At 41.4% G+C, this 27047-nt stretch overlaps 1 protein-coding gene across 3 annotated transcripts in view; it reads left to right on the top strand.

The window, feature by feature from the left end:
* PTPN21 (protein tyrosine phosphatase non-receptor type 21) overlaps positions 1-26694 on the top strand; it is a 58884-nt gene extending 32190 nt beyond the window's left edge. For 2 of the 3 annotated variants that reach the window (XM_032774214.2, XM_032774212.2), the window contains exons 5-20: positions 2611-2678; positions 3207-3277; positions 5434-5521; positions 5889-5977; positions 7410-7497; positions 8290-8369; positions 9974-10075; positions 10866-10926; positions 11501-11585; positions 14663-16131; positions 18987-19124; positions 22017-22238; positions 24097-24225; positions 24597-24831; positions 25299-25459; positions 26386-26694. In XM_032774214.2, the coding sequence (XP_032630105.1) occupies positions 2611-2678; positions 3207-3277; positions 5434-5521; positions 5889-5977; positions 7410-7497; positions 8290-8369; positions 9974-10075; positions 10866-10926; positions 11501-11585; positions 14663-16131; positions 18987-19124; positions 22017-22238; positions 24097-24225; positions 24597-24831; positions 25299-25459; positions 26386-26514 (3215 nt within the window). In that variant the 3' untranslated portion in view covers positions 26515-26694. The remainder of the gene's footprint in view (positions 1-2610; positions 2679-3206; positions 3278-5433; positions 5522-5888; positions 5978-7409; positions 7498-8289; positions 8370-9973; positions 10076-10865; positions 10927-11500; positions 11586-14662; positions 16132-18986; positions 19125-22016; positions 22239-24096; positions 24226-24596; positions 24832-25298; positions 25460-26385) is intronic. The other variant, XM_032774215.2, reaches the window with a different exon arrangement.
* Positions 26695-27047: the final 353 nt, after the last annotated feature.

Here is a 27047-nt window from a genome sequence, read left to right as displayed (position 1 = left end):
TCCTTTTTAAAGATAGGTACTATGTTTGCCCTTCTCCAGCCCTCTGGGAGCTTTCCAGTCCTCCATAAGTTCTCAAAGATAATCACTAACAGTTCTGAGATTGCTTCAGCTGGTTCCTTACCAGGCCCTGCTGTATCTTATCTAAATATTCTTTGACCTGTGCTTTCCCTATTTTGGCTTGTGTTCCTTCCCCCTTGTTGTTAATATTAATTGTGTGATGTCTCTGAGCACAACCTACCTTTTTAGTGAAGATAGAAGCAAAATACATTAAACACCTAGGCCTTCTTGATGACTTCTGTATTTAGCCCACTTTATTTCTCCTGTTCAACAGCTGGGGCTAGATATTAAGGCAGGTTCTCTGTCTCTGTATGATCCCTTTGGGCTGATTGGGTGACCAAAAGAGAACCAAAACCTCCCCTAAGCCCCTGCTGTGAATACTCCCAGCATGGGGAAGCCTCCAGCAGGTGCAGAGCATGCAGAACTGGCTTCTAGGCCTCACTCTCCACATCTTCCAGCACAGGGATCATTTTAGGGTGTGGCGGGGGAGGTGTCCAGTGTGTTCCAACAGCCCCTGTCTTACGTACAGTCTCTGTGGGACCATACCCAGCGGAGCAAGTCAGAACAGCCCTTAGTCTGTTCTAATCTGCACCAGAACTGGGACTGCGGTAGAGAATCCGGGAGCAGTAATCATCTCCCTGACAGCTACCTTCCTCCCTACCTCCCATTCTTCTGCACCCAGTGGAAGTTGTGTTGTTTTGGATGTTGACAGCCAGCATCCTCAGTAAAAGAAGCCTTAAACCAGGACCAGGCCTACTTGAATCCTGGGGAGGGGAAGGGAAATCCAAGGGCCAGAATACAACTGGGTGCAGGGACAAAAAATGAAAAGAGGGGAACAGGAGTGGAGTTTCTGAAGTATTAAGATCAAAAGGATTGGTGATTGAACTGTGTCACATGACCAGTCAGAAGAGGAACACAGATTAAGTAGGATATCTTAGGAGAAAAAGGACAGAAAGGAAGTCTCACCATCACAGAATATCCTGTCCTCCTGGTGTGATATGGCATTTCAGCAACTCTGTCTTGCTCTCCTGCTCACTATGTCACTGATCTGGTACGATGGTTAGAGTCCTGAAAATCTGCAGCTAACAGCTTCATATCCCCAGATATCTGCATCCATGGATACGGATCTTTGTTTACCATCTCTGGATTATGGATTGGATGCAGATCCAAATTTTTATCCATGCCGTGCTCTATATTATACAGGGGGTCTCAATCAGCAGGGTTCTGATTTCAGGGGATCCGCCCGTAGGGCTGAAGCCCAGAGCCCTGCAGGGCCTTAGACCCCCTGAAACCAGCTTGCAGCTTCCAAGGGGGCCACAGATGCCCAGTTGAGAAGCGCTGCTCTAGAGGTGCTAGTGCAGATCCTTATATAAGGTGGAGTGCAGATCTCAGGTCAGATACAATTTAATTACCATGGATACGAATCCAAATTTTTGTATCCATGCAGGGTTCTAATGATGGTGACTTGGCCTTTATCCAGGTCTCCCTATAGTTCCACCCCTTCCAGGGAATCAAAGCCCCAAACAAATAATGTCCAACAACATAGTGGTAATCAACGCAACATCTTCTGTCCTTCCTGAGCTCCTCTTCAGCCTTGCAGGGCTTCCCCCTGGAAACCCTCAGCAAAACTCAGAAACTAGACAAAAATACAAACTAGAGCAACTTCTGCCTGCCTAGGTTTCAGCTTTTAGAGCATCCTAGATTCTCCCAGTTCTCCTGTCTCCTACAGAGCACCAACTCACAGGGCTGTCTCTCTGGAATCTTGTCCCTTTTTCAAGCTCCCCTCCCCCTGCGCCAGCGTTCACTCCACTCTTGAAGCTTCCCCACAATTCTCCCTCCACTGAGCTTCTGTCTGATCCTTCACACAGGGCAGGAACTCCAGTTCTTCTCTCTCCTGGGTCTCCTTCTCCCAGCTGAGTTCCTCAGTGAGCCTGACGCACCCTCCAGGTATAACAGGTTGGTGCTAATTCAAGCTCTGAGACATGTCTACACTACAAAATTAAGTCGAGCTAATTTATTTTGGCATACAACCACTGCAGAAATTACATTTCTTGTGTGTGTCTACACTTTGTTCCTTGTGTCGGCGGTGCATGTCTTCATCAGCAATGCTTGTGTCGATTGTACTGTCAGTATGGGGCATTGTGGCAAGGCTCCTGACCGCCAGTAACCGTCGACATAAGCAACGCAGTGTCAGCATTGACACTGCCTTGACCTAACTACATCGACACCTTGACTGTATGCTGCTCGCGGAGGTGGAGTTATTAAATTGGCTTAGGCAGGCAGTTACTTTGACAGGAGTGAAATTTAAGTGTAGACACTTAAAATTAGGTCAACATAAGATGCCTTGTGTTGACCTAACTCTGAGGTATACACCAGGCCTCTATCTCTATTTCGCAAACTTTACTGACTATTGTACAGTGTCATCCACTACTTTCAAATAATAGAGTTCATTATTACGGAGCTATGCTGTACAGAGAGAGCATCCTTCACATTGATCTAAATCCTTTCATCATCACAAGTACTTGAATTCTACCTGTTCTTTCATTTCCTTAGCTGACTTTGGAGACTACGATCAGTATGAATCTCAGGAATTTCTACAAAGATTTGCCTTGTTGCCTGTGGTAAGCACTTTCTTCAGCTGCTTTTCTGACATTATTGAAAGAAAACAAACAGTTTGGAGACCCCTTACGAAGTGAGCAAACACTGTATTGACAAATAGCAGTGCTTGATCAGAGAGAGATTTCAGCAACGGGATACATGCTTATATAAAGGCTGAGAACCACTACTTCTCTCTGTTGTTTACTGCTCCCAAACCAATCAAAGCACAAATTATTGAGGTTCTGCAAGTAGATCTAATTAAAGTTTTTATCAGGTAATTGAATGACATATAATGCTTTGAATTGCACAATACATCCCAGTTTTCCAGGACATTGCAATGTTTTTTAAGATGTTTGTATCTTATAGTGAAGATAAATGGTGGGGCGGGGGGGAAACAGTGTGTTGTTTTAGGTTTTTGCAGTGATCTGTTCACAGCCTACTAACCACAGGCTCAGTTGGAAGTCAGGTTCCTACTGAATGAAGGAACTAATTATTTTATCCTTTAGAATTCCTTCTGCTAGCTCTTTAACTAAATTCTGCTTTATGTTAAGGGTTGGTTACAAGAGGAAAAAGTCCTGGAGGAAGCAACACAGAAAGTGGCCTTGCTGCATCAAAAGTACAGGTAAGATTTCATAAATGCAGAAATTGTGTAGCAGTCATTTCAGATCTATGGGCTTGTCTATACTACAAAATTAAGTCGACTTAAGTTAGGTTGACCTACAGCCATTGCAGTAATTTAAATCGATTCTGTGTATCCATACAGTATGCACCTTCTGTCAGTGGTGTGCATCCTCACCAGGAGCGTTTGCAGCAACTCAAGTGGGGCATTGTTGGGCACTGACAGCTGGAGCCCCACCGTCCCTGGGCTGACAGCTGGAGCACTGTATTTTGTCCAGTTCTTGATGACACATTTCAGGAAATATGTGGACAAATTGGAGAAAGTCCGGAGAAAAGCAACAAAAGTGATTTAAAGGTCTAGAAAACATGACCTATGAGGGAAGGTTGAAAAAATTGTGTTTTTGTGTAGTCTGGAGAAGAGAAGACTGATGGAGGGACATGATAATAGTTTTCAAGTACATAAAAGGTTGTTAAAAGGAGGGAGAAAAATCGTTCTCGTTAACCTCTGAGGATAGGAAAAGTCGAAATGGGCTTAAATTGCAGCAAGGGCAAATTAGATTGGACATTAGGAAAAACTTCCTAACTGTCAGGGTAGTTAAGCACTGGAATAAATTGCCTAGGAAGATTGTGGAATCTCCGTCATGGGATATTTTTAAGTGAGGGTTAGACAAACACCTGTCAGGGATGGTCTAGATAATATTCAGTCCTTCCTCGAGTGTAGGGGACTGGACTAGAAGACCTCTCGAATTCCCTTCTAGTTCTATGATTCTGTGGTATAGGTGATGTTGTATATTTAGGTAGTGCGATATAGAGCTTCTCGCCCATATGTTGCTGTTCAAGTCATCCTGGCTCAATAGTGACCGAAAGTTATCGTATGATGCTGTCTCACTCCTATATATAGAGTACAGGTCTCCAAATCACTAAAACTATAAGTGCCACTAACTGGGAATGAATAATTAGGAACAGCTGCTGCTCTCCTGCCAGAGGTGTTCTCTCCCAGTCAGAGTTGAGGCAGAGCTGGGGATGAGTAGTGTGGGGAAAATTGCATTTCTCCTGTCTGTGCCGTGAATTTCAAGCTTCTGTGGATATTTGCATCCAGGGTAAAGCCAGGACATTTGAAATAGCAAATGCATATCGTAATAATGCTGCTTATCGGGGCAAAAATAAATATTGTGGCTTCGTTGTTGTTATGTTTATAAAGTCCTTTAACTTAATCTCTCGCTTTAGTGTAATGGAAATTGTGAGCACAATTATTGTTGTTTAAGAACTAACAGTATGCTCAGAGTTGTACCAATCTAAAGGTAACCTCTGTTTCAAGGTATTTACAGTCGAAGTCACAGAGATAAGATACGGTGCACTGGGAGACCCAGAGTAGGGAATCGGATGAGATTCCTTGTTTGTTTTTTCTTATCTCACTCTTTTTTTTCCCCCTCTATTTAGTATGATGTTGGGCTTGAAGATGGAGTTTGATGTTGCTCAGTGTTGTGGGTTTGTTTTAAGCAGCATGGAAGCTGTGAGTCTTTAGGAAGAATTAGAATGAGGAGGGGGTGAGGGCTGACATATCGGGATTAGGGGCTTGTTCGGTGCATAATGTGCAGCATAGAAAGAGGAATGTAGATGGGAGTGGGAGAAGAAAGTGCAGGAGCTGAGGCTGATGTCACTGTAGGAGAAAAGAGGAATGAGAGGAATATAATAAATTAGTGTCTCTCTTTTTTGTACTGTACAGTGCTAAGCACTCTGTTTGTGCTAAAGAAAAAAATAATCTGAGATGCAGGCTGGAGTGGTATTATGCAGGGCCCTGAGTAGAAATACTAGACATTCAGTCTTGACATTGGTGAGTGATAAGAGAACCGGGGAGGGATTTGAAGATGGATGTGACATAGTCTCAATGGACATAGTAGATGAATTGACAAGAAGCAATATGGAAATCAGGGAAACTAGAGAGGAAGAGGTTACAGGAGTCCAAGTGGCAGGACCTGGACAAGTGTTTTAGCCACTTGGACAGACAAGCAGCAAGATATCACGATAGCCTGGATATCTTACTAAGTGCTTTTCGAGCTTTGAGAGCATGCTTCAGAGTAATACAAGTGGGAGTCCCCCACTGGTACAATTTTAGAAGCTGATCCCTAGACTAAAAGTTACTGTTGTGTTTATTTGTAGAGGCCTTACACCTCCTGATGCAGAAATGTTATACATGCAAGAGGTAGAGAGAATGGAAGGCTATGGTGAAGAGAGCTACCCTGCAAAGGTAAGGATGGCTTTGACACTTGACATGACTTAACAAGTGCAACCATCTTCATATCTTTCTTCCATTTTAAAGAAAAAACAAGAAAATCCAATGTATAAGAAACCCCTGGGCCCAATACCCTATCTCTTAATCACCTGAGTTGTCCCAGTCACTTCACTGGGACTACTCTGGTGCATAAGGGCTGCTGTATCGAGTCCTGTGTTAGTGCTGCATGATGAGGAGAGGTCATGATCTCAAACTAAAGATTAAGATTTGCATTGCCTATGTAAGAATCCTTCTATGACCTCACTGAAGTGAATAGTTGCTGCTACTGTAACTTTGGCTCATAAAGAGTTTCTTTCTTGTGATTTCTGTTTACTACTTCCAGGACAGCCAGGGAAGTGACCTGTTTATTGGGGCATGCCTTGATGGTATCTTTGTGAAACACAAAAATGGCCGGCCTCCTGTTATATTTCGGTAAGTAGTGTCCTCTGTCAGAATAATGCTGATGAGTACTTTGCAAATTAACATTTTATGTGCAGTCCCCAGTTGCTTTCTTGGCATCTTGGATAAATACAGATCTTCCTCATTAGCAGAGTTCCAAACCTGGGCCCAGTTTTGCAGTCCTTGTGCATGCATACTGTAGTCAATGGGAGTTTTACCTATATAACTGCTGCAGGATTAGTTCATTTAGATCTGTTACATATGTGTGTTACCTACAGTTACGTATATTCCTCTGTGCATCTGCATGTGATGCTAAAGGTAGCAGCATTTTGCCAGATACAGACACATACCTTTACGATTGCACATCCCCAAGTAATTGATGTGCATGTGGTTTTTTTGTTTTTGTTTTCTTTTTTTTTTTGTATGTGGAGTGTGTGTGTGGTTCTATATATGGAACTATGAAGAGGAGAGTTGCATTACTATTCTGTTACTATTCTGAAGTGATAGATCATTTGCTGTTTGCAGTTAGGCTGTCACTGGTAGTGAAGCATGCAGTCTTCCTGAACATTCTCATAGTTAAACATTTTTTCAATGTTTTTCCATACTAGGCATGGCCTTGAGATCCATCTATCTAGGGCCCAATTCCAATAGCCCAGATTTCACCTTTGGATGCAAGCACATGGGTCCCACTGACTTCAATAAGAGCTGCATGTGTGCATCCATGGGCAGAATTTGGCCTACTAATTGAATGTCATGTAGCGACACATGTGGAAGGCTACTTTCAAGGACACTGGTGACTTATAGTTACCATTGTGGCCAGGTGGACATTGTTCTCAGTGGATTTTATCTGATCAAATCGAGTCTGTGACTGACTGACTGAGGACCAAATTTTGGAACCTCTCTGCAACCCCAGAGTAAGTGGGCCATGCACAGTGAATCTCTACTGGCGCCAAGGTCCACGCACCCTTGCCTGTCTTCTCATTCGTTTTAACCAGGTCTTAATAGCTCTGAGCATTCTTGGTTACTGGACATAACTTTTCTTTTGCAATGAGTGATTAACTTTCAAGCCGTCAGGACATGCTAATGGCTAGTTTCTTGTCTTAAATGCATAAAAAAAATGTTTAATAAGATGAAAGACATCAAAGTTGAGCAGGAATAGCACAGCATTATCCATTATAAATAATACCACCCACACTTTATACATCCTCCAAAGAACTACAGTTACATCCCCATTTTCCTTTTAACAATAATTTAATGGGTGTGAAGTTATCGTCTGCTGGTTTAATCACTCTTATAGAGTTTTCTACACATGACTCAGATGTGGAGCGGAGGAGAGGGGGGAGTTGTTGATCAGTTATACCTCATCCCCCCCCCCCCCCCCAAGATAGGTTTTGTTTTTCATTTATACTTTCTGTATGCTGAAAATCCAGAGCTTACTTGTCACGTCTTCTCCCTATATCCTTAGGTGGCATGATATTGCCAATATGTCCCACAACAAGTCCTTTTTTGCATTAGAACTGGCAAATAAAGAAGAGACAATCCAGTTCCAAACTGTAAGTGAGTGAGTTTTTTTATTTCTCTCAGTCTAAAGCTATACAAGTAAACCACAAAATAAGACAATCCCTCAAACTATTTTTGTCCAAAATGTTTTTTTTCAGCTGGTAGTTATGTGGAGGTTTTTTAGTTGCTGTTACAATTTTTAAAAAGTTCTAATTATAAGGGTGGCACAAATACAACATTTTAAATTCTATGGCTGCTTCAGCAGTTTTTATACAAAAGTAAAAGGCATTAAGAAATCTTATCTTTCGTTGAGTACACCAGAAGTGCTGAGCACTCTGGTCTAAACGAGCAAAGCATTTAAGCATGTGTTTAAATAAGACTTTGAAGTCAATGGGACTATTCACGTGCTTAAAGATAAGTACATGTTTAAGTGCTTTTGCTGGGTTAGGGCCAGAGTGCTCAGTGGCTTACAGAATTGAGCCTTTAAAGCATTTGTCTATTCCCTTCTTCAAGGATATAATTTTTGTAATAAAGTGTGATATGCACAGTATATATGCTTATTCAGTGTTCTGAGTCATAAGATTGTCTTCAGCAGAAGACAGCTATTTTCAACTTCTTTTAATCTAGTGGAGTGTTCATGCTTGAGCAGCTGCATTAATCCTGCAAATTACATGGTTCCTAAGAAACTTTGATATAGAAACTGCTACATCAAAATGAAATGGGTCAAATCTTGTTCCAAGTTAAGTCAGTGGTAAAACTTTCACTGACTTCCATGGGACCAAGAGTTGGGCCTGTATATTTTAGCCTGTATATTTTGTCGTATATCTATATATTTTGTTTGACAGGAGGACATGGAAACAGCAAAATATGTGTGGAGGATGTGTGTGGCCAGACACAAATTTTACAGACTAAATAAGTGTAGCCTGTAAGTAGAATAGTTTTTTTGGGGGGAGGAGGTCTCTGTTCCCGTCATAAACTTAAATGCTACATAACATCTGTAATTTATTACTTGTTTTGAATATACTAAGTAGTGATCTTGTTTACTCCTGATGCTTTCAACCATGTATTTATACCCAATATGGAAGGGATTTATCTTTAAATGGTTGCAGCCTTATAATAGAGGATGATATTTTTATAACCTGGAGTCACAGCTGAGAACGAGGGGCAGCTCTGTGTTTTTTGCTGCCCCAAGCACGGCAGTCAGGTGGCCTTCGGTGGCACACCTGCGGGTGGTCCGCTGGTGATGCGGATTTGGCGGCATTTCTGTGGGTGATCTGCCGGTTCTGCGCCTTTGGCATACCCACCGCCGAATTGCAGCTGAAGCCGAGGGACCGGCGGACCTCCCGCAGGCATGCCGCCAAAGGCTGCCTGACTGCCGCCCTCATGGTGACCGGCATGCCGCCCCCCGCAGCTTGTCGCCCCAGGCACACGCTTGCTGCGCTGGTGCCTGGGGCCATCCCTGCTGAGAACATAATCCTCTTCTAATAACTCGATCTCAATGCTGTAAACGCATCTACTTGCACCATTAATGTCAAGGTGTTTGTGAAATACTGAAATCTATGGGACTGTGAATGTGCTTTTGACTGAACTTGTAATAGGACACTGAAGTTATTTTAAAGGTGCAGGGGAGTGAATGTAGTGTTCTTGGAAGATGCTGGATTGGCAGTCTTACAGTATGCGGCCCTTTTGATATCCACAGAATCCTCATAGCTCAGTAAGCATCAGAGCGGAACAAATTAAATACAGGTGAGAAGATTAAATTTAATGGGCCAGTCTCCACACTGCAAATCAAGGCCCTGATTCTGATTTTTCACCTTTTTTTAATTCAGTCAAGTTATTCTTGATTTACATTAGTGTGAGACAGAGAATCAGGCCTAGTGAGTCAGAATAAGCATGATTTCCATTTAATTTAATTTATTTCACATAGTCCAGCAATAAATGACTTGTTGAGGTCTGATTCAGAGCCAATTGAAGTTGAAGGAAAGATGGTGGGAAATATCCACATCACAAAAATCACCACAACAGGCACTAATATTAATTACACCCTTGTTGACACTCTCAAAAATAGTTGAAGGATTAACTTGGAATAGAGACCAAACTGGCCTCTCATCCCTCCTGGTGGCTGCCTTCTGGTCAGGGATGAAGCATATTGGTGGAGGTGGTGTATGTCAGAAGCATGTGTAGCTGCTGTTTGTACTATATTGGTTTTCAGGTTACATTATGAACGTCAGTCTCTGGGCTGTCAATTCTGTACTCTTTACAATAGCTCAATTTAAAAAAAAACCAAACACCCACCCACAACCAGTAATTCTTAATCTTTCCTTACTGGGATCCCAATGTCAATGAGCTAGGAAATCTTCCTGTTTAGCAAAAGGGAGGGGCAAAGTAGTGCTGACACCCAGGCTAAGAACCTCTGTCCCAGACTCATCTAAGTTCAGTTAAAATGTCTTCTCGGCTGGTAACACGTGCCTTTCTTTTCAATGTGCTAGTTGACTGTCTCCATTTTGTCTGCACGTACCTTGTCTTTAGAGACTCCCCAGATTCTCCGCCTGTGGAAGGCTCTCAGAAACCTTTCCTCATTCTTTCCTTTCCACGCTTTCCAATTCTTTCTCGTCCTTCTCTTCCCAAAGGGTGAGCTGGAGAATAATCTTTCTTTCTGAAATTTTGCATGTCTTGTATTTGTATTGCTCTGGTGTCTTTTGGGTCCTTGTCTTACTGCACACTGACGGATACAGAAACAGTATAGAGTGAGGAAAATGGGCATTGCTGACCAGTCCAACATGCAGTGATTTGCAAACTACAATACATTGTTTATGATAGCTACAATGTTTGCTGTATCTAAAATTTGGATTGGCTGGGGACCCAGAATGAGCATTTGGCTGTTGTTTATTTCTTATTATAGCCTAGTAAGTATTGAGGACCCTTTACAGACAATTATAAAGACAGACATCCAGGCCAGGGAGCCTACAAGTTACCACTTGGGTGACAGTCTATCAGGGGTTGAAATTTGGTGTGAGAGCATGGAAATCCCACCTTTCTCCCAGCCCACTGCATATGTGAAATTCAAGTCCTCCTCCATTTCACTCGCTGCTGGGGAAGCCTGGTGTGCCAGAGCAATCTGAATCCTTCTCCTGCTAGGGTGCTGTATATGGGGAGAGAAGGCAGTGAGATAAACAAAGTGTTTGCCTTTCTCCTTCCCCATCCTATTTATGTGTTTCTTCTCATTCTAGCAACAGCGGTGATTTGTGCACATGCTGCACATAGCTCTTCCCTTTGGGACTGGTGGGAGGACTGTGCAACATAGGGCCTGATTCTGTGAAGTGCTGAGTGCCCTGAAATGCGGTGGTGAGCACTTTACAGGATCGGATCTAAGTTGACAATGTTGTAAAACTCTTTGTTCATCATATGACTTGCTTTGTAGACAAACCCAGGCTGTTACAGTGAATCCAGTTAGAAGGAGGTCCTCTTCCAGGATGTCTCTGGTAAGGTTTTCAAATAGCTTCACATTTGAGCCACTTCTTGTTTCTTGTTTTTTGCTAACTAGAATGAGGATGCCCCATGAGGGGAGAAATGGTGTGACTACATTCATAGTTGTTGGTAAGATTAGAGAAGGATACTTTTCTTAGGAATATGCCAAACTTCTGAGATTTGAACTTTTTATAGTTTTCCATTAGACTTGAGTCAAATATTTTTTCCTTTAATGAAATAAGCTGAAATGATGAAAAATAAGGTGGGATCAATAAATTAAGAAACACATTGGCTTGTCAGAAAACCAGGATGTAACTTCTTAATAAGTGATCTAAAAATATTTTTGTTAGGTATTTTAGATACATCTGTTTTCAGTTTAAGATTCCCCTACATCTAGAGAAAATCCTAGATGTCTGTTTGTAGGCACTACATTGGTTGGCTTTTACTCTTCACCTGCCCTGAAAACTGATACTTTGTGTTACACACTGACTAAATTTTCTTTTAGAATAGCCCTTTGTACAATCTTCTTCAAGACTCTTTAATAGTCATGTAGTATTTAACTACTTTTAAAATTATCTTCTTTCTTAGCCCAAGTCACAGCCTTACATGATGCAACCACCACCTCCTCTACATTACAATGGACACTACACGGAACCATATACATCGTCCCAAGGTAAATTATGATGTGGTCACAATGTTTAACTCTCAAGTAAATTCTGAATACAGTGGGAACCAGTAAACACTCAGACCACTTGATACCACATTTTACCACATTACATCACATTATATTTCAACTCACTTTAAGGCCCCATGGCACTGCTGGAGCTGTGCAAAGAGGCCATATTGTGAATCTGAGTCAAGACCACATTATTTCTCTTGCTGCAGTACTTGTTTCTATTCTAAGTATCATGATAGAAGAGTGTGGCAGGGAGCTAGGATGGCGAACACTGAGTTATTGACCATGCACATTGTAATTACAGACCACAATCCCTCTTGAATGGGCTTAAATTGGCTATGGTTATTATGGCAATATATACACCTCAGAAGGTAAGTTAATGAGCAGGCCTCAGGAGCTCCTTCATATCCCTCTAGACCTTAAGGATATCAGAGCTCCATAAATGATCAATGGACTTTGTACCCTCTTTCCCCTGACTGCTCCAAGGACCCTGCCCCGCCCCTGGACAGCAATAGAGTGAGTGGGACTTCTTAGGACCATGTAGGACAGGTACTCAAGGAAGAGAGGGACCTCCTGTCTGTAGTAGTAGGTATAGAAATCGTTGGGATAGGCTGAGGGTGCAAACTTTGAGAGAGCTCAGGGGATTGTAACTGGTTTGATAAAGAATTTTTAAACACTGGTTTTCTAAAAGTAAAATAGTTAAATTATTCAGAGCTCTCAAGTGGTGCATGTAGCTAGTCTATGTAATATGCAGTGGATTTAGGGTGACCAGACAGCAAGTGTGGAAAAATTGGGACAGGGGGTGGCGGGTAACAGGAGCCTATATAAGAGAGAGACCCAAAAATCGGGACTGTCCCTATAAAATTGGGACATCTGGTCACCCTAAATGGATTTACCAGTACCCTCATTTTCCTTCTCCCTTATTGTTATCCTCATTTTAGTGTTTAATTAGACTAAGTTCTCGGAGGCAAGGACTGTGTTTAATTATCCACTACAGTCAGGCCTTTGAGTGTTATGGTAGTACAAATATAAATAATATTGGTAATACTGAGTCGCTGACAGCTTTGGGAACTAATAATACCTGTAATCTCCATAGCAGAACACAGTTGAATTGTTTCCATACCGGAGTAGGGGTACAGTAAAGAATACCAAGTTTGTAATAAAATCCTGCTATTGAACGCTTATTCTCATGAACAAAGACTCAAAAGCAATTGTCAGCAAAGATGCACAACAGTTTTTTGTTTGTGCTGCATGCACAAAAAGTGCCCAAAGCAGTGACTTCTGTTTTGCATTTTGGCATCAGAGCAGAAGCTCCGCTGCTTTATGAATATTAAATGCATAAAACTAGATAATTTACTTTAATATGTATAGTGAAATCTGTAATAAGGACCAGCTGTAGTAAGCAGCAACATCCTACCATATTTTAAAATATCCCAAAGTCTCCAGAAAACTTTGGTTTGACTAAGATCTACCTTTGGTTGCTGAGATGGTCACGTAAGGCAGATTTCTTAGACTGGTCTACACATAGCTAGTATGTGTATGTCTCTCTGAGCTGGAGGTGTGATTCCCAGCTCAGAAAGATGTACACACTCTAGCGCTGCTTGAAAAGTAGCAATGCAGCTGTGTGGCTTAGGCTAGTCACTTGAGAACAACTGTATCCGAGGTCCTAGGAATGTACTTGGGGCAGCTAGCCTGAGCCACCACCCATGCTGTCCCCATCATGCTGTATTTTTAGCATGCTATTTCGACCAGATCTAACAAGTGTATGTCTTTCTGAACTCGAAATTACATCTCCCAGCTGATTTTAGACACATCATTAGTATTGATTATTCATTTATATAGTGGGCCTGATTCTTCTGTCACTAAGGCCTTGTCTCCATAGGCAAGTTGAACTGGTTTAACTTGTTTTTTGAATTGATATAGTTGAACCAATACAAACTCCCATGAGGACACTCTTTTTAATTTCAGTTTGAGTGTCCTATTTTGATTTAATTTTAAATCTATTCCTAGTCGAATTAAGCTAAACTGAAAACAAGACTCTCTTTGAAATAAGTGTCTCTACACAGGAATTTGCACTCGTTTAACTAGATCAGTCTGAATTCACACCTTAGATTATTCTAGTGCAACTTCACCATGTAGACAAGATCTTGCACTGGCGTACCTCAAGAGTAACTCTGTATAATTCACTGGCATAAAACAGATAAATAAGATATATAAAGAAATAAGATCAGAAGCTGGACCAAAAACTTTTATATTTTACCCTTTTCCTCAACCGCTTCCACTCTGCCTAATTCTCAGTAGCTGCAGTCACTGCAGGACTTTGAGTGGCTTGGTGGATGAGGGAAAGTCCCCTCTGCAGCCACTGTTAATTAATCCAGTTAGTTAAATGACTAGCATGGCTGCCCCTACAGGCATAGTGCACCTCTTCCCCCAGAGCTCAAGTGCTGTAACTCTGTACTGTGCCTTGTCTCCCCTGGCCTAGAGAGCTGAAAGCCTGATGTTGCTCCTGAGCCTGTTACTGCTTAGTTGGTTGGATTTTTCTAGATTCCTGCTTTTGAATGGTTCTTGTGAGTGAGGCTAATGCGTTTGATCAACCTTGCCTGAATTCTGACTGTGGCCGTTACATCACAACCCCACTTGGTCAAAGCAAGAAAAATTCTGAATGACTTCAAGATAGAAGGCAAATTTACATCTCTCATGTTTCAGTGCTGAGTCTTGATGCCATACTTATTAACATGGTGTCTGAAAACAAATCACATCAGAATTAAATCAGTCTCCAGATTACAGGATCCGTTCTGTATGTCAGAAAATTGACCAGGTAGCAAGAGGTTAAAACAGAAATATTATCCTGAGATAGCAATTGTGTATTGCTGTGTGCTGGGAGCCTTGCAGCACTAAAAATACAATCCTTGGAAGTAAAATGTTGCTTGGCAGCAATATATTGTTAAAGCCAAGATATGGTGGAAAAGGGCTGAGGTTTTGGTAATTAATCATTGATTAAACATGGCTAGTAGAGGAATTTCACTCCTTTAATGTTTGGACATAATGGTTGTTAAACACTTCATTTTTTTCAGATAACCTTTTTGTGAGCAAGCAGAATGGATACTACTACCACTCTCAGACGAGCTTGGATAGAGCTCCACATGACTACAACAGCAGAATTCGCAATGGGAGTGTCTATAGTGCACACAGCACAAACTCTTTGAATAACCCACAGCACTACTTGCAGCCATCTCCCATGTCCTCTAACCCAAGCATTACTGGAAGTGATGTCTTGAGACCTGATTATGTTCCATCGCATCGACATAGTGCGCTAATACCACCTTCTTATCGGCCTACACCAGATTATGAAACTGTGATGAGACAGCTTAACAGAGGAATGATACACACAGATAGGCAGAGTCATTCTATGAGAAATCTTAACATCAGCAATTCATATGCCTACAGTAGGCCTGATGCTCTGGTCTATAGCCAACCTGAAATCCGAGAACATGCTCACTTCACCTCCCCTCAATCTAATCACTATCCTTTTAACCTGAGTTACAGTTTTCATAGCCAGTCTCCCTACCCATATCCTGCTGAACGGCGTCCAGTTGTTGGAGCAGTCAGTGTCCCTGAGCTAACAAATGTGCAGCTTCAGGCTCAGGAGTATCCAGCACCAAACATCATGAAGACGCAGGTCTATCGACCTCCTCCCCCTTACCCATACCCAAGACCTGCAAACAGTACACCAGATCTTTCCCGACATCTTTACATTAGCAGCAGCAATCCAGATCTAATCACACGGCGAGTCCACCATTCTGTTCAGACATTTCAGGAAGACAGTCTGCCTGTTGCACATTCCCTTCAGGAAGTGAGCGAGCCCTTAACATCAGCACGGCATGCTCAGCTACAGAAAAGGAACAGTATTGAAATAGCTGGACTTGCCCACAACTTTGAAGGCATAAGAATTAAAGAGCGGACCATGTCAGCCTCTGCTGCAGATGTGGCCCTTCCAAGGGTCATGTTGGCAGGGTCACAGCCCAGCGTTTTCATGGAGAGAACAAAGCAAGAAGAAAATAAGGAGCAAGAAGAAAGTTTGAACTGTGATCATAAGAAGTCTCTTTCAGATGCCACTATGCTGATTCACAGCAGCGAGGAAGAAGAGGAATTTGAAGAAGAAAACAAAGCTAGTACAACTCTGACTCCTCTCTCTGATGATCAAACCCAGCTTTCTGCTGTTATGGGTGGTTATCCTCATGAATCCTTACTAAGTTACCCCTACAGTTCTGTTGCTTCATCTCCTGGCCCTTTGCATATCCTTGAGCCTAAGTTACATATTTCGGAGACGGAAAAGAGGATAAAAGATGTGAGCCCAGTACACTTAATGGCTGAAACTCAGGTGCCGAGAAGAGGTGAAGGATTGCTGACTCCATCCATGTCAGAATCTGATCTTACGACTTCGGGAAGGTACAGAGTGGGAAAGGATTCTCTGAAAAAGAGACCTGTCTCTGATCTTCTGTCAGGGAAGAATAATATAGTGGAAGGTCTTCCCCCTTTAGGAGTAAGTGGATATTATTTCTCTCTCTTCTCATGGCTCCTTGTGATAGATCTGATACCATTCATCAAGTGTTTTTAAAAAAGCTTTTTCAGTATCTCTGAAGCATAGCAATTAAATGCAGTAACCTTCCTCTCCATTGCCCTCTCTCTCGCTCTGTTTCCTGCTTTCTCTCCTTATTTTATCCTTTCCCCTATTTTGTCTTTTTTTTCCCCCTCAATCTGTTCAGCCAGTCTTCCTGCCCCCACCCCCTATTCAGTCTGTAGCTAGCGGGGACTGGCTCTGAGACCTCCTCAGCCTCATATAACCCATGGATGAGTCATCCAGGGAGGCTTTTAACAGGCCACATGGTTCCTAGAGCCCTCCTATTCACCAGGCAAGTGAAGCAGGAGCAGCTACATCCACTCCTCTGCCAGTTTTATGACCGACATTAGACCCATTCCCATAATTTGAGCATTGGACTTAACTGAATGTTCATGTGTGTCTTCTGACACACTTCCCGCTCCCTTTCCTCCTAATGTGATGTCACTAAGCTCCTCCCTCCTTTGTATTCACTTCTTGATTTTTCCCTTTTCCAGGTGCTCCCTTCCTGTCTCACCTTTTAACCATTCTTTCATCCCTAAAAACTCAGTCCCTCCTTGCCATTCCCCTCCCTGCCACAAACTGACACTCCCGCCCACAAAACCCCATACAGGATGTGTGCAGAACCACACAATGTAATTCATGATCTTCTACATTGACCCCTCTTTGTTTTTAGTCTGTTTAGTTTGCAAGTTCTTAGGGCAGGGACTATAACTCCATGTGTTTGTACAGTGCCTAGCTCATTGTGGGTGCTACTGTAACAAAATAATTGTTCATCCTTTTAGCCACTAGCTTTTTTTCTCTGTTTTCCCTACTTTTAGTTTGCTTTTTTTAAATTCATTGTGCTACATTAACTTCTTCCCCAGGGTCACTACCAGCAGCTGCCAAGTAGCTCTTTACACAGGGAAGAGCATTATACTGGCATACTAGTTTTACTGTTTTAGCAGCTGCTACAACTGACTTTGCAGAAACTAAATACTGTAGGCTTAGTCTATTTATCTAGGCACTTATATAGCCCTCATCACTGTCCCTCCGAATCCAGCTTTCTAGCATGGAGCTGGATGCAGAAAGAGACCGATAGAATTGCACAACCCTAGTCAATTTCCTTTAAGAACTTTATAATTGTATATAATTTCTGTGTCTTTTCCCTCTCTTTGTTACACTAACATCAAGTAAAACTAATGAGGTTCTTCTGTTGATAGGCTTATATTCAGAGGTAGCTTGAACTCTCACCATGTGTCATGGGTCCAGATCCTCAAAGGTTTTTAGACACCTAACTCCTAATTATTGCAATGTGACCTTTAAATATCTTTGAGGTTTTGGGTCTTGCTCTTTACATGGTATATGTTTTCGAGACATTTGTGAACCTACTCTGCTTTTTTCTTCTACTGTGTTTGTAATTAGTTTGCTTTCACAGAGAGAGAGACTCACTTTAGTTTTAAACTGAGATGTTCTTTACTCATTGGAAATGTTCAGTAGAATACTGTCTTATTCAGCAAGTAACATTGTTTAGTTATTTTACAACACAGCTAGAACAAGGTGGGTGATGTAATATCTTTTATTGGACAACTTCTGTGAAGCTTGAAAGCTTGTGTCTTTCACCAACAGAAGTTGGTCCAGTAAAAGATATTACCTCACCCACTTCATCTCTCTCTCATCTTAAGACCAACGCGGCTACAACAACCCTGCAAACAATATAGATAGAACCTAATTCCTTTCAGTACTTAATACTGAGATTTATATCCTGATAAGACTGATAGAGGCGTTCTTTCCATGACGCCTTTTGCTCCCACTGTGGTCCTTTGTTATTGGGTTGCCATTCATTCATTCTTGCACATAGTCCCATTCTCTTAGCTTTGGCAATTAACAGTGTTTTTGTTTGTTACTGCCCGTTAACTCTTGGACATATTGATTTATTTTTCACTCACACAAGTGCCCGTGTTGTGTTTCAGTTTTTTTCACTGTGATAAATTCTTTAGGTCTATTATTTTTGTTAGCAGCCAAACTTATAAACTGTAGGATTGAGACATTTGCTTTCTCTAGTATATAAGTGTTCAAAAGATCATGGTGGAATGGTTCTTAACACAAAAATCCCCCTGAATTTGTACTAATATTTTCCTCTAACAGTAAGTGATTACTGCAAAATTAAAGATTCAGGCCCTGATTTTCCGAAGGCCCTTAACTCTGCCTCTAAGTATCGACCACATTTTTGCATCTGAAATTTGTTGTAGGCCCATTTTTTTTTTTTTAAGTGTTTAACATTTAAGAATCCTCCCCCCACCCCAGCTGCAGACTAATGCTTATGCATCTAAGTGCTATAAAATGCACTCATAAAATTGTTCTCTGAGGCCACTTCTGAAAACTGAGCCTATAAACTATATAGTGTGATGCACATAATAATTTTGACGTGTGTGATATCCCTTTTGAGGTATTTTTTCTGTCTTATTCATACTATTAGAGATTTTAATTCTGTTGAGGAGGGTAAACTGCCCAGAATTTCCCCTTGCACTGTGACCTAGCCTTGGAGAGAACAATATTTGTCATTCTTGTGGCATTTCAGAAACTTGTATCTGGAATGAAGTCAGACTGGTGTCCTGTCCTAAGAAAGAATGTGGCTTTACCACTGGAATCTCTTAGACAGTGGTTAGCAAAGAGAAATAGCTGTGCATTGTCTTCTGTTTGCAAAAAGGAGTCAGAGGAGTCCCATTGAGCTGAACCCCTCTGAAGGCTATGTTGTAATCTGTTTTGCGGATATTACAATTTTTAAAATTTTTCTGCAGGGCATGAAAAAGAATAGAACTGATGCAAAAAAAATAGGGCCTCTGAAGCTAGCTGCCCTAAATGGACTAACCTTGTCTCGAATGCCTTTGCCAGATGAGGGTAAAGAAGAGCCTACCAGAGCAACAAATGATGAACGGGTATGTTAAAGTTTTCTAGAGAGTTTGGTTTCTCTTAGCCAGGCAATCTTAAAAATTAACTGCATTGTCATTGTGTTTTGTGCTAATTACTAGAACATCTCAACCTCAAAATAATTCAGACATAGAAGGTGGCAGCAAATCGGTGAAAGAGACTTGTAATTATTGGTTAGTTGTTGGTAAAAGTGCCTAATGAGGCTAAGGATGAAAGTAAGTGAGTGTGTGTGTGTGTGTGTGTGTGTGTGTGTATATATATATATATACTTTTTTTTAAAAAAAAATGTGTAAGATTCACCTGTCATTCAGCTTCTGGGCAGTAGTTAAAATAGTATCCAAAGTTTTTTAAATTAGAAACTTTCCCTCCATTTCCCACTGAGTTGTATCCCGTTCTAGAGTGTGTGCTCTTCATGGTAGGGGCCATGACTTTTTGTGTGACTTGCACTGTTGTTGCTTAACAAATAATAATAAAAATTTAACAAGTATCCTAGTTAGAATTCACTCCAGGATTCAGGTCTTTGCAGGTCACATTGATATTTCTCCTCAGGAAAAACCCTGGGGAAAAAAAAATGGATCTTAAACAATGCCCTGAAGATGAACATATTTATACCATCTCAAGCCTGTGGGGGAAGTAGGCTCCAAAGTTCAGGGTCATCCAACTGAGAATGCCTTGATCCCAGCTTCTAGCTGTTTAAAGCTGGGATGTGCATCATAAGCAAGAGCGCTTGGCTAATCTAAGCGTCATGAGGGGATATGAGATGAGAATAGGCAGAACCCAAACTACATAGGGCTCTATAGAGCAATATTATGACCCTGAATTATACCCAGGAGCATAGAGGGAAGCCAGTGTAGTCCTTGGAGAAGTAGTGTAAAGTGCATCCTTCAGCCAACACTTAAGTGCCTGATTCAGTGAATAACACAGCACGCTCAACTTCATCTCCACTTTAACTCAATTCACCGAGAACAGGTCACTGAGCACTTTGCAGGACTGAGCCCTCAGTGAGAAACCACATTCTCTACCAACTACAAACTTCCAAATGGCTTCCAAACAATAATCCATGTCAAGCACATAACAGGAATTCATTCTGGGGATCTCAAAGGTTTGGATAACGGAGTAAGGTCCACACACTGGAGAGAGGTGTTGTAATTTTCTGGACAGATGTAACTAGAAAATGGCATTTTTAGCCATAGGTGCACCACAGGAGTCTAGGAGATGCTGGGGACCTAAAATAACACCACATTGTCAATGAAGTTAGCAAACCGACACAGCCATTAATGGCTGAGCTTCAATGAGCACACTTTATCCACACCTTAGTTTGTTCCAAGCACTTGGGGAAAACAGGGAATCTGGACTGATAAGATAGATGAAAAAGAGTCAGAGATGTGTGTCCTCTGCATCCACATCCCCACAGTGTCTTTCCCAGCAGCCCTGTATGCAACGCATGTTAAATAGGAGGGTAACAAAATAGAACCTTGCAGACCTCTGTGCAGTAACCAATAGGGCAGAGGCGCCATTGCCCAGTACCACCCACAGGAATCTATTAGAGGAAAGAATTGACTGTGAAAGGTTTAAAAAACAGATATTGTTGCCACTGTTATAACACTGAGCACTGTTGTGTGTGATCTGTACAAACAGGAAGTTTACCATTTAAATAGGGCACAGACAAAACAATTCGGACATATGTAATAGAAGAAAATCCAGTTTGAGGACTGCAAATATTTTAGAGGACCAAGAAGTTCGTTCAACATATACTTCTGAAGCTCAGATTCATGCTACTGTGTCCTTGCTAGTCAATTTCATAGTAGGAATTTGACCAAGAAGAAAGTCAGAAACTTCCCTGTGAGTGTGTAGATGTATGAATCGTTATGGAGATTTTACACTTTTCTCTGTGCCATCTCGTAATGGCAACTGTTGGAGACAGGATACCAGACTAGATGGTTGATTTGTCTCACTGTTTGGCTGTTCTGATGTTACTGTGAGAGTCTGGTGCATGTGAGACACACACAGTTCTCTAGCTTAAATCTTTTTTGGGGGGCGAGGGGTAAACAGATGCTGAAATTCCAAAAGTGTCTGTCTTCTGATTAGAAAGTATTTTGATTTTGAAAAAAAAAAATTTTCAGCAGGTCTTGTTAAATAAAAATAAAACAATTAATGAAACATAAATGAAAAACAATATAGAAAATAAATAAAAATAAAACAGAATTATTATGGTAGGAGGAATTTGTGCTTATACCTCTTCTGCAGCAGGAGTTTGTAGGAAGGATTTTCTGTCATCTTCAACATTTATTATCTGCAGGCTGATAAAACAGAGTATTTGCAGAGTATGCGGAATTTATTCATTTAACAAAACACTTAGTTTTGAATCTGGAGAGCTTTTCTCTTCCACCTGAACAACAAAGCTGACCAGATAATAGAGTTGGAAGATAGCTCTCAAATTAGCTCCTGCAACCTGCTACCTCAAGCAGGAAGGACTGTACACATCCCTGTCCAAACTTATCTGTCCTTGCCTCAAATACCCATAGAGACTCTGTCCTAACTACCTTGTTTGGCAAAATGTTCCCATGTCTGACTGGATTATCTATATAGAAATCAAGGAATAATTTTTAATGGTATTTACTATCTCCATCGCCTAGTGCCATATCCTTATATTCTTCCATGTTCACTTAGACTAAACTAATTTACGCTAATGGGAGTTTCATATGCGTAAAGACCTCAATATTTGGCCACTCCTGAATTACTATGGTTGTAAAAATAGTGATAGCTGGAGAGGGCTTTTAAAAATTAAGTGAGAGAAATTTGTGCATTTTTTTTTTTTATTAAATTCTTTTCACTGCAGTGTTAAGAGTAAAATTGAGTTGGGATGTGGCATTGTATGATCATCTTATTCTATCTTTTAGTGTAAAATTCTAGAAAAACGGCTGGAACAGGGAATGGTGTTTACCGAGTATGAGCAGATTCAAAAGAAAAGGCTCCTGGATGGAGAATGCTCAATAGCCCGGCTCCCTGAAAATGCAGAGAGAAACAGGTTCCAGGATGTCCTTCCCTATGATGATGCCAGAGTGGAGTTGGTCCCAACCAAAGAAAACAACACTGGCTATATCAATGCATCCCATATTAAGGTAAGATTAACACTGATGAAGAACATTTTGCAAGATGATTCTTCAGTCTCCTTGCAGCTAGTATCAAAAGCCTCTTTATTGTTTGGTTACAATAATTCTGAATAGCCTAACAGTGTTGCCAGGGTAGTTGACTTACTGGGTTAGCTGACTGAGCACGCTGACCTCTGCACTTTGAAATGTCAGGGCACATGGGGCTATGAGGAGGGTCTTCGTGATGAAGACCTGAGTTGGTGGTGCTAGCTTCAGAGCAGCGCAACACTGCTGGGAGAGACTTTTCTTTCTCTTAACTGTGCAGGGGATTGCAACTGTTGTTGTACTAAGAGAAGTGTTAGGACTGAAGTTGAAAAACTGATGACTGATAAATGAGTGTGGGTAAGTCAGTCCCTCTTTCCCTTTTCATGCTGGCCTAATATTCACTATTTTGAGGAAGAGAGATTTTCCTTAGGTCTTCTCTACATGGAGATTTAGTGTGCAGCAAGCCAAGGTGTAAAACTACAGCAGTGTAGCCTGCCACACGCTAAGCAACTGTGGGGACTCTTGTTACCGCACAGTAAAAGTTCTGTAATGCGCTTTGACATACTGCTGTTTGAAACGGCAGAACATCACAGCACACCATGGAACCTTTAGAGCACAGTAACAGGGTCCACGCAGCCACTTAGTAAGTGACAGGCTAGAGGGCTGTACATTCAAACCCTGCCTAGCCACGCATTAAGTCTCAGTGTAGACAAGCCCTTAGGCCTTAAGAGAGACTCCATGGTCAGATATCTGAGGCATCTGCCATATACTGTTCATCCAGCTGCTTTCTCTTTTTTCTTTGTCACACATTAATAGAAGGTAAATCAATGCCCTGGGGATGTAAAAAGCTGGGCAATAATCCTTAAAGCACACTGGGGTCCTTTGAGATCAAAGCTGATATATGTGTGTCAGGTATTGTAATTGCCCGATCTGACTCCATTCTCAGCAGAGACTGACACACACCCAACCTAAAGAACTGAAATTTAAGGGCCCTATTGTTCCTTCTCCTTCTGTGGATCTGGCCTGGGAGCACAGAAGGTGGGAATGCTAGCTTCATGCTGAAACTTTCCTGGCTGGTCACAGGGAGCAGATGGAGCCAGGTGGGAAACTGCTCTACACAGTGTAACCCTTCCCCCTCCCTCCCCCCCAGCTTCTTTCCTTAAAGATTATAAGGAACCTCTTGCAAGGTGAACGTCAGAATTTCCAGGACCCTTTTCCCTTTGCCAGTGGGTGTTTTCACAGGGAGGTGGGTTATAGTCCTAAATGACTTGAGGCTTCTAAAGAGAGTTAAGATCTCCTTCTTATCTGTAGGCAGCTCTAAAGAAGGTTATACGTTTTTTTTTAATGGCCTTTTGCTGCCTGGCATAATATTGAACAGTTTTCATACTCTATAACAAGCTGTAAGTCAGCATTTTGACTTTCCCGAATCAAAATTGGGAGGAAAAACATTGACTAATGTAGACTCATTTTAACACTGTAATAATGGGATTAAAATGGCTAGAAAACATCTTTAAAGCCTAATTTGTCTGACTGCACGGAATTCACCCAATATGAAAGAATGTTGATGTAGCCTCAGTTGTCCAGTATGGTTGGTTTTAAAATATTGTATCTCTAGTTGTTTTTCTCCTCTAAATGGTCATTTAACTTTTTTAAAGGACTATATAAATGATGACTGCAACACGACAGGGTGCAAATACGAGGTGAAGTCAGATTTATATGGTTTACAAATGGCCTCATTTGGTCCCCAAATGTTACTTCCAACTCCAAACTTTAAAGTCACTCACTTTGCAAACAACTTTCTTGGCAACCAGTAATTTAACATTCTCCTTTTGCATTTTTACAGATCTCTGTCAGTGGCATTGAGTGGGACTATATTGCTACACAGGGCCCTTTGCAGAATACATGTCAGGATTTCTGGCAGATGGTGTGGGAACAAGGGATTGCCATTATAGCAATGGTGACAGCAGAAGAGGTGGGTCCTTAGGCCAGGTCTGCCTTAGAAACGTTTGTCGATATAATAATGTTAGTTAGGATCGTGATCCTGAGTGATATTTTTATTTTGACAAAAAAATCCTTTTGCCAATATAGTTTTTCATTCAGGGAACTGGTAGAAGTTTTGCCCGTATAAACTGGTCTCCACTTGGGAGATTTGCTGAGATAGTTCTACTGGCCAACCATTCTAGTGTAGCCTCAGCCTTAGAATGGTTTCTGCATTTACTAAGTCTGAGTCAAAGTTTGTGGAGAAGCCCTTTAGCGGTACATTGTGGTGTAGAAACGTTGGGATTGTTACAGCAAGTGTGTGTGTGTGTTCATGCCTTATGTTTACAATGCTTTCCTTCCAAGGAGGGTGGGCGAGAAAAGAGCTTCAGGTACTGGCCCCGACTTGGCTCAAGGCACAACACTGTCACCTATGGGAGATTTAAGATTACTACACGATTCCGGACAGACTCTGGCTGCTATGCAACTACAGGCTTGAAGATCAAACACCTTCTCACAGGGCAGGAGAGAACAGTTTGGCATCTGCAGTACACTGACTGGCCAACGCATGGGTGCCCAGAGGATCCCAAGGGATTTCTGTGTAAGTTGTGTTAATCCCCTCCATTAGCCACACCATCTACTACGGTTGTAGAGCATACTGATGTTAAAGGTTTCTTCACACCAGTGATGGATGTCGCATTGCCTTTTTTTTTTTTTTTTTTTGGGTAGAAATGTGTGTCTTTCTGCCTCTAAGGTCATGTACATAATTATTAAAAACAATATAAATTGAAACATAATTACACTGCATGCTGTCACTTTAATTGCTCTCCAGCAAAAGAGAGTTAGGCTACAAATCACCTCCCCAAAAGCCCCACCCAGGGAAACTCTGAAGTAAATAAATAATCTTTCCTGTTGCTTTGATGGGCTGTTAAAAATGTTTCAGTAAATCAATGATCGTTGTCAAGAATGTGAGAGGAATGCTGCAGTTTGTTCTCTAATGTTAGTTACAATGGTAGTGATGTAATATGTGTATTTACATGTCTTTTTCTTTCCCATTGGAACTGACAGCATACTTGGAGGAGATACAGTCAGTGCGGCGCCATACAAACAGCACAGCAGATCCTAAAAGCTCTAACCCTCCTGTACTGGTGCACTGCAGTGCAGGTGTAGGAAGAACGGGAGTGGTCATATTGTCAGAGATCATGATTGCCTGTTTGGAACACAATGAGGTTATTTTCTTGCCTATGTTTTAAAATAAAAGTTTTGATATATGTATGTGGAGACTGCTCAGGTAACCCAGATCATAAGTATTGTGCTGCCTGATCTATTGAGCACTTATGGTGTGGCCTGTGGAAAATCCTTACTGCTGAGGTTGGGAGGACCCTTACAAGCTCACCCTCTTTTTAGTAATATCATAAAAGCGTTTGCTAGTGCATCAGGTGTGCATTAAAATGTATTTTTCATTCAGGAACCTTGTCCTGCAAGGTGCTGATCAATGCCTGTGTGGTGCAGGGCATCCTCACATTCTGTGGACTTCAGTGAGAGCTGAGGGTACCCAGCATCTTGCTAGTTTGGCTTTATGACCAATTTTTACAGATGCATTTTTCAGTTTAGTCCCTGCACTTCATTAGATTTGCTTGGTTGCTGAGTGTATCTGTATTTATAATACTAGTGTTGTGTAGAAGACAGTGTGACAGTTCAATAAAATATTTAGAGGAGACGTTAGCCCTGTCTGGCCATCACCCAAGGTGACCAGCTATAGACTATTGCACTTGTTGCTTTTTTCATTTTTGAATGTACTCTGAAAGGTGATAAAATGTATCTTAGTTTCAGTATTTATGCTGATGATACTTAGTATTTACACATGGCAGTGCTTTTCATCTTCAAAGCACTTGCCAAGCATTAAATTATTAGGCCTCATTATGAGGTAGGCAAATTAGTATTAAGCCCTTTCTACAGATAAGGAAAATGAGGCAGACAATTTAAGTGGCTTGGCCAAGGCCACAGTGGGTTAATTGTCAGAGCTGAGATTTGAGCTCGGGAGTTACTGAGTCTGCCCTGTGCTTAGATCATACCTCTCTCCTGTCTTGAAAGAACAAACCACAGACTTATTAATCACCAGTCATTATACCAGTTAACTTCTTTCTTCTTCCAGATGCTGGACATCCCAAGAGTGCTGGACATGCTGAGGCAGCAAAGGATGATGATGGTGCAGACTCTCTGTCAATACACTTTCGTCTATGGAGTTCTCATTCAATTCCTTAAAAGTTCTAGACTTATATGATGCCCACCACTTCCTGTGGGACTGAATCATCTCAAGAGTTTATAAAAGGAGAATTGCAATTGTCCAGGCATACTTGTCTTTCTGATGTTTTCCTGAATAGATAACTCATGCAGAGTTACCTTTTCGGCATGGTGTGGGGATATTAAATGCAAGTGCAAGGTAACAACCTTTGCAAAGCAAGATATTGACTGGGCTAACTTCTTTCTGTGTTCAGCTATGTTAGGAAGGTTCTAACACAACACAACTGTGCTCTTGTGAAGTACTTGCCCACCTTCTTGAGACTGTGTTACTCTGGGTAAATTAACAGTCAACTTTACCAAAAGTACGCTGGGCAATTTTGGAAATAACCTATGTTTTTTTTAAGTCTAAATTGCTTTTTTTAAAAACAGAGCATTTGCTCTGAGCATGGAAAAAAATATCTGTAGAGTTGCATAGCGAGGGGCATGACTGCCCCATTGGAATGCCAAGGTCTTAAGTAGTCTCACTCTACTTTCCATTTTGTATTTAAAACAATGCTAATATATTTTTAAAAA

This window comes from Chelonoidis abingdonii, chromosome 4, assembly GCF_003597395.2.
Source record: "Chelonoidis abingdonii isolate Lonesome George chromosome 4, CheloAbing_2.0, whole genome shotgun sequence".
NCBI classification, from domain to species: Eukaryota; Metazoa; Chordata; order Testudines; family Testudinidae; genus Chelonoidis; species Chelonoidis abingdonii.
This window is presented reverse-complemented; position numbering and strand designations above follow the sequence as displayed.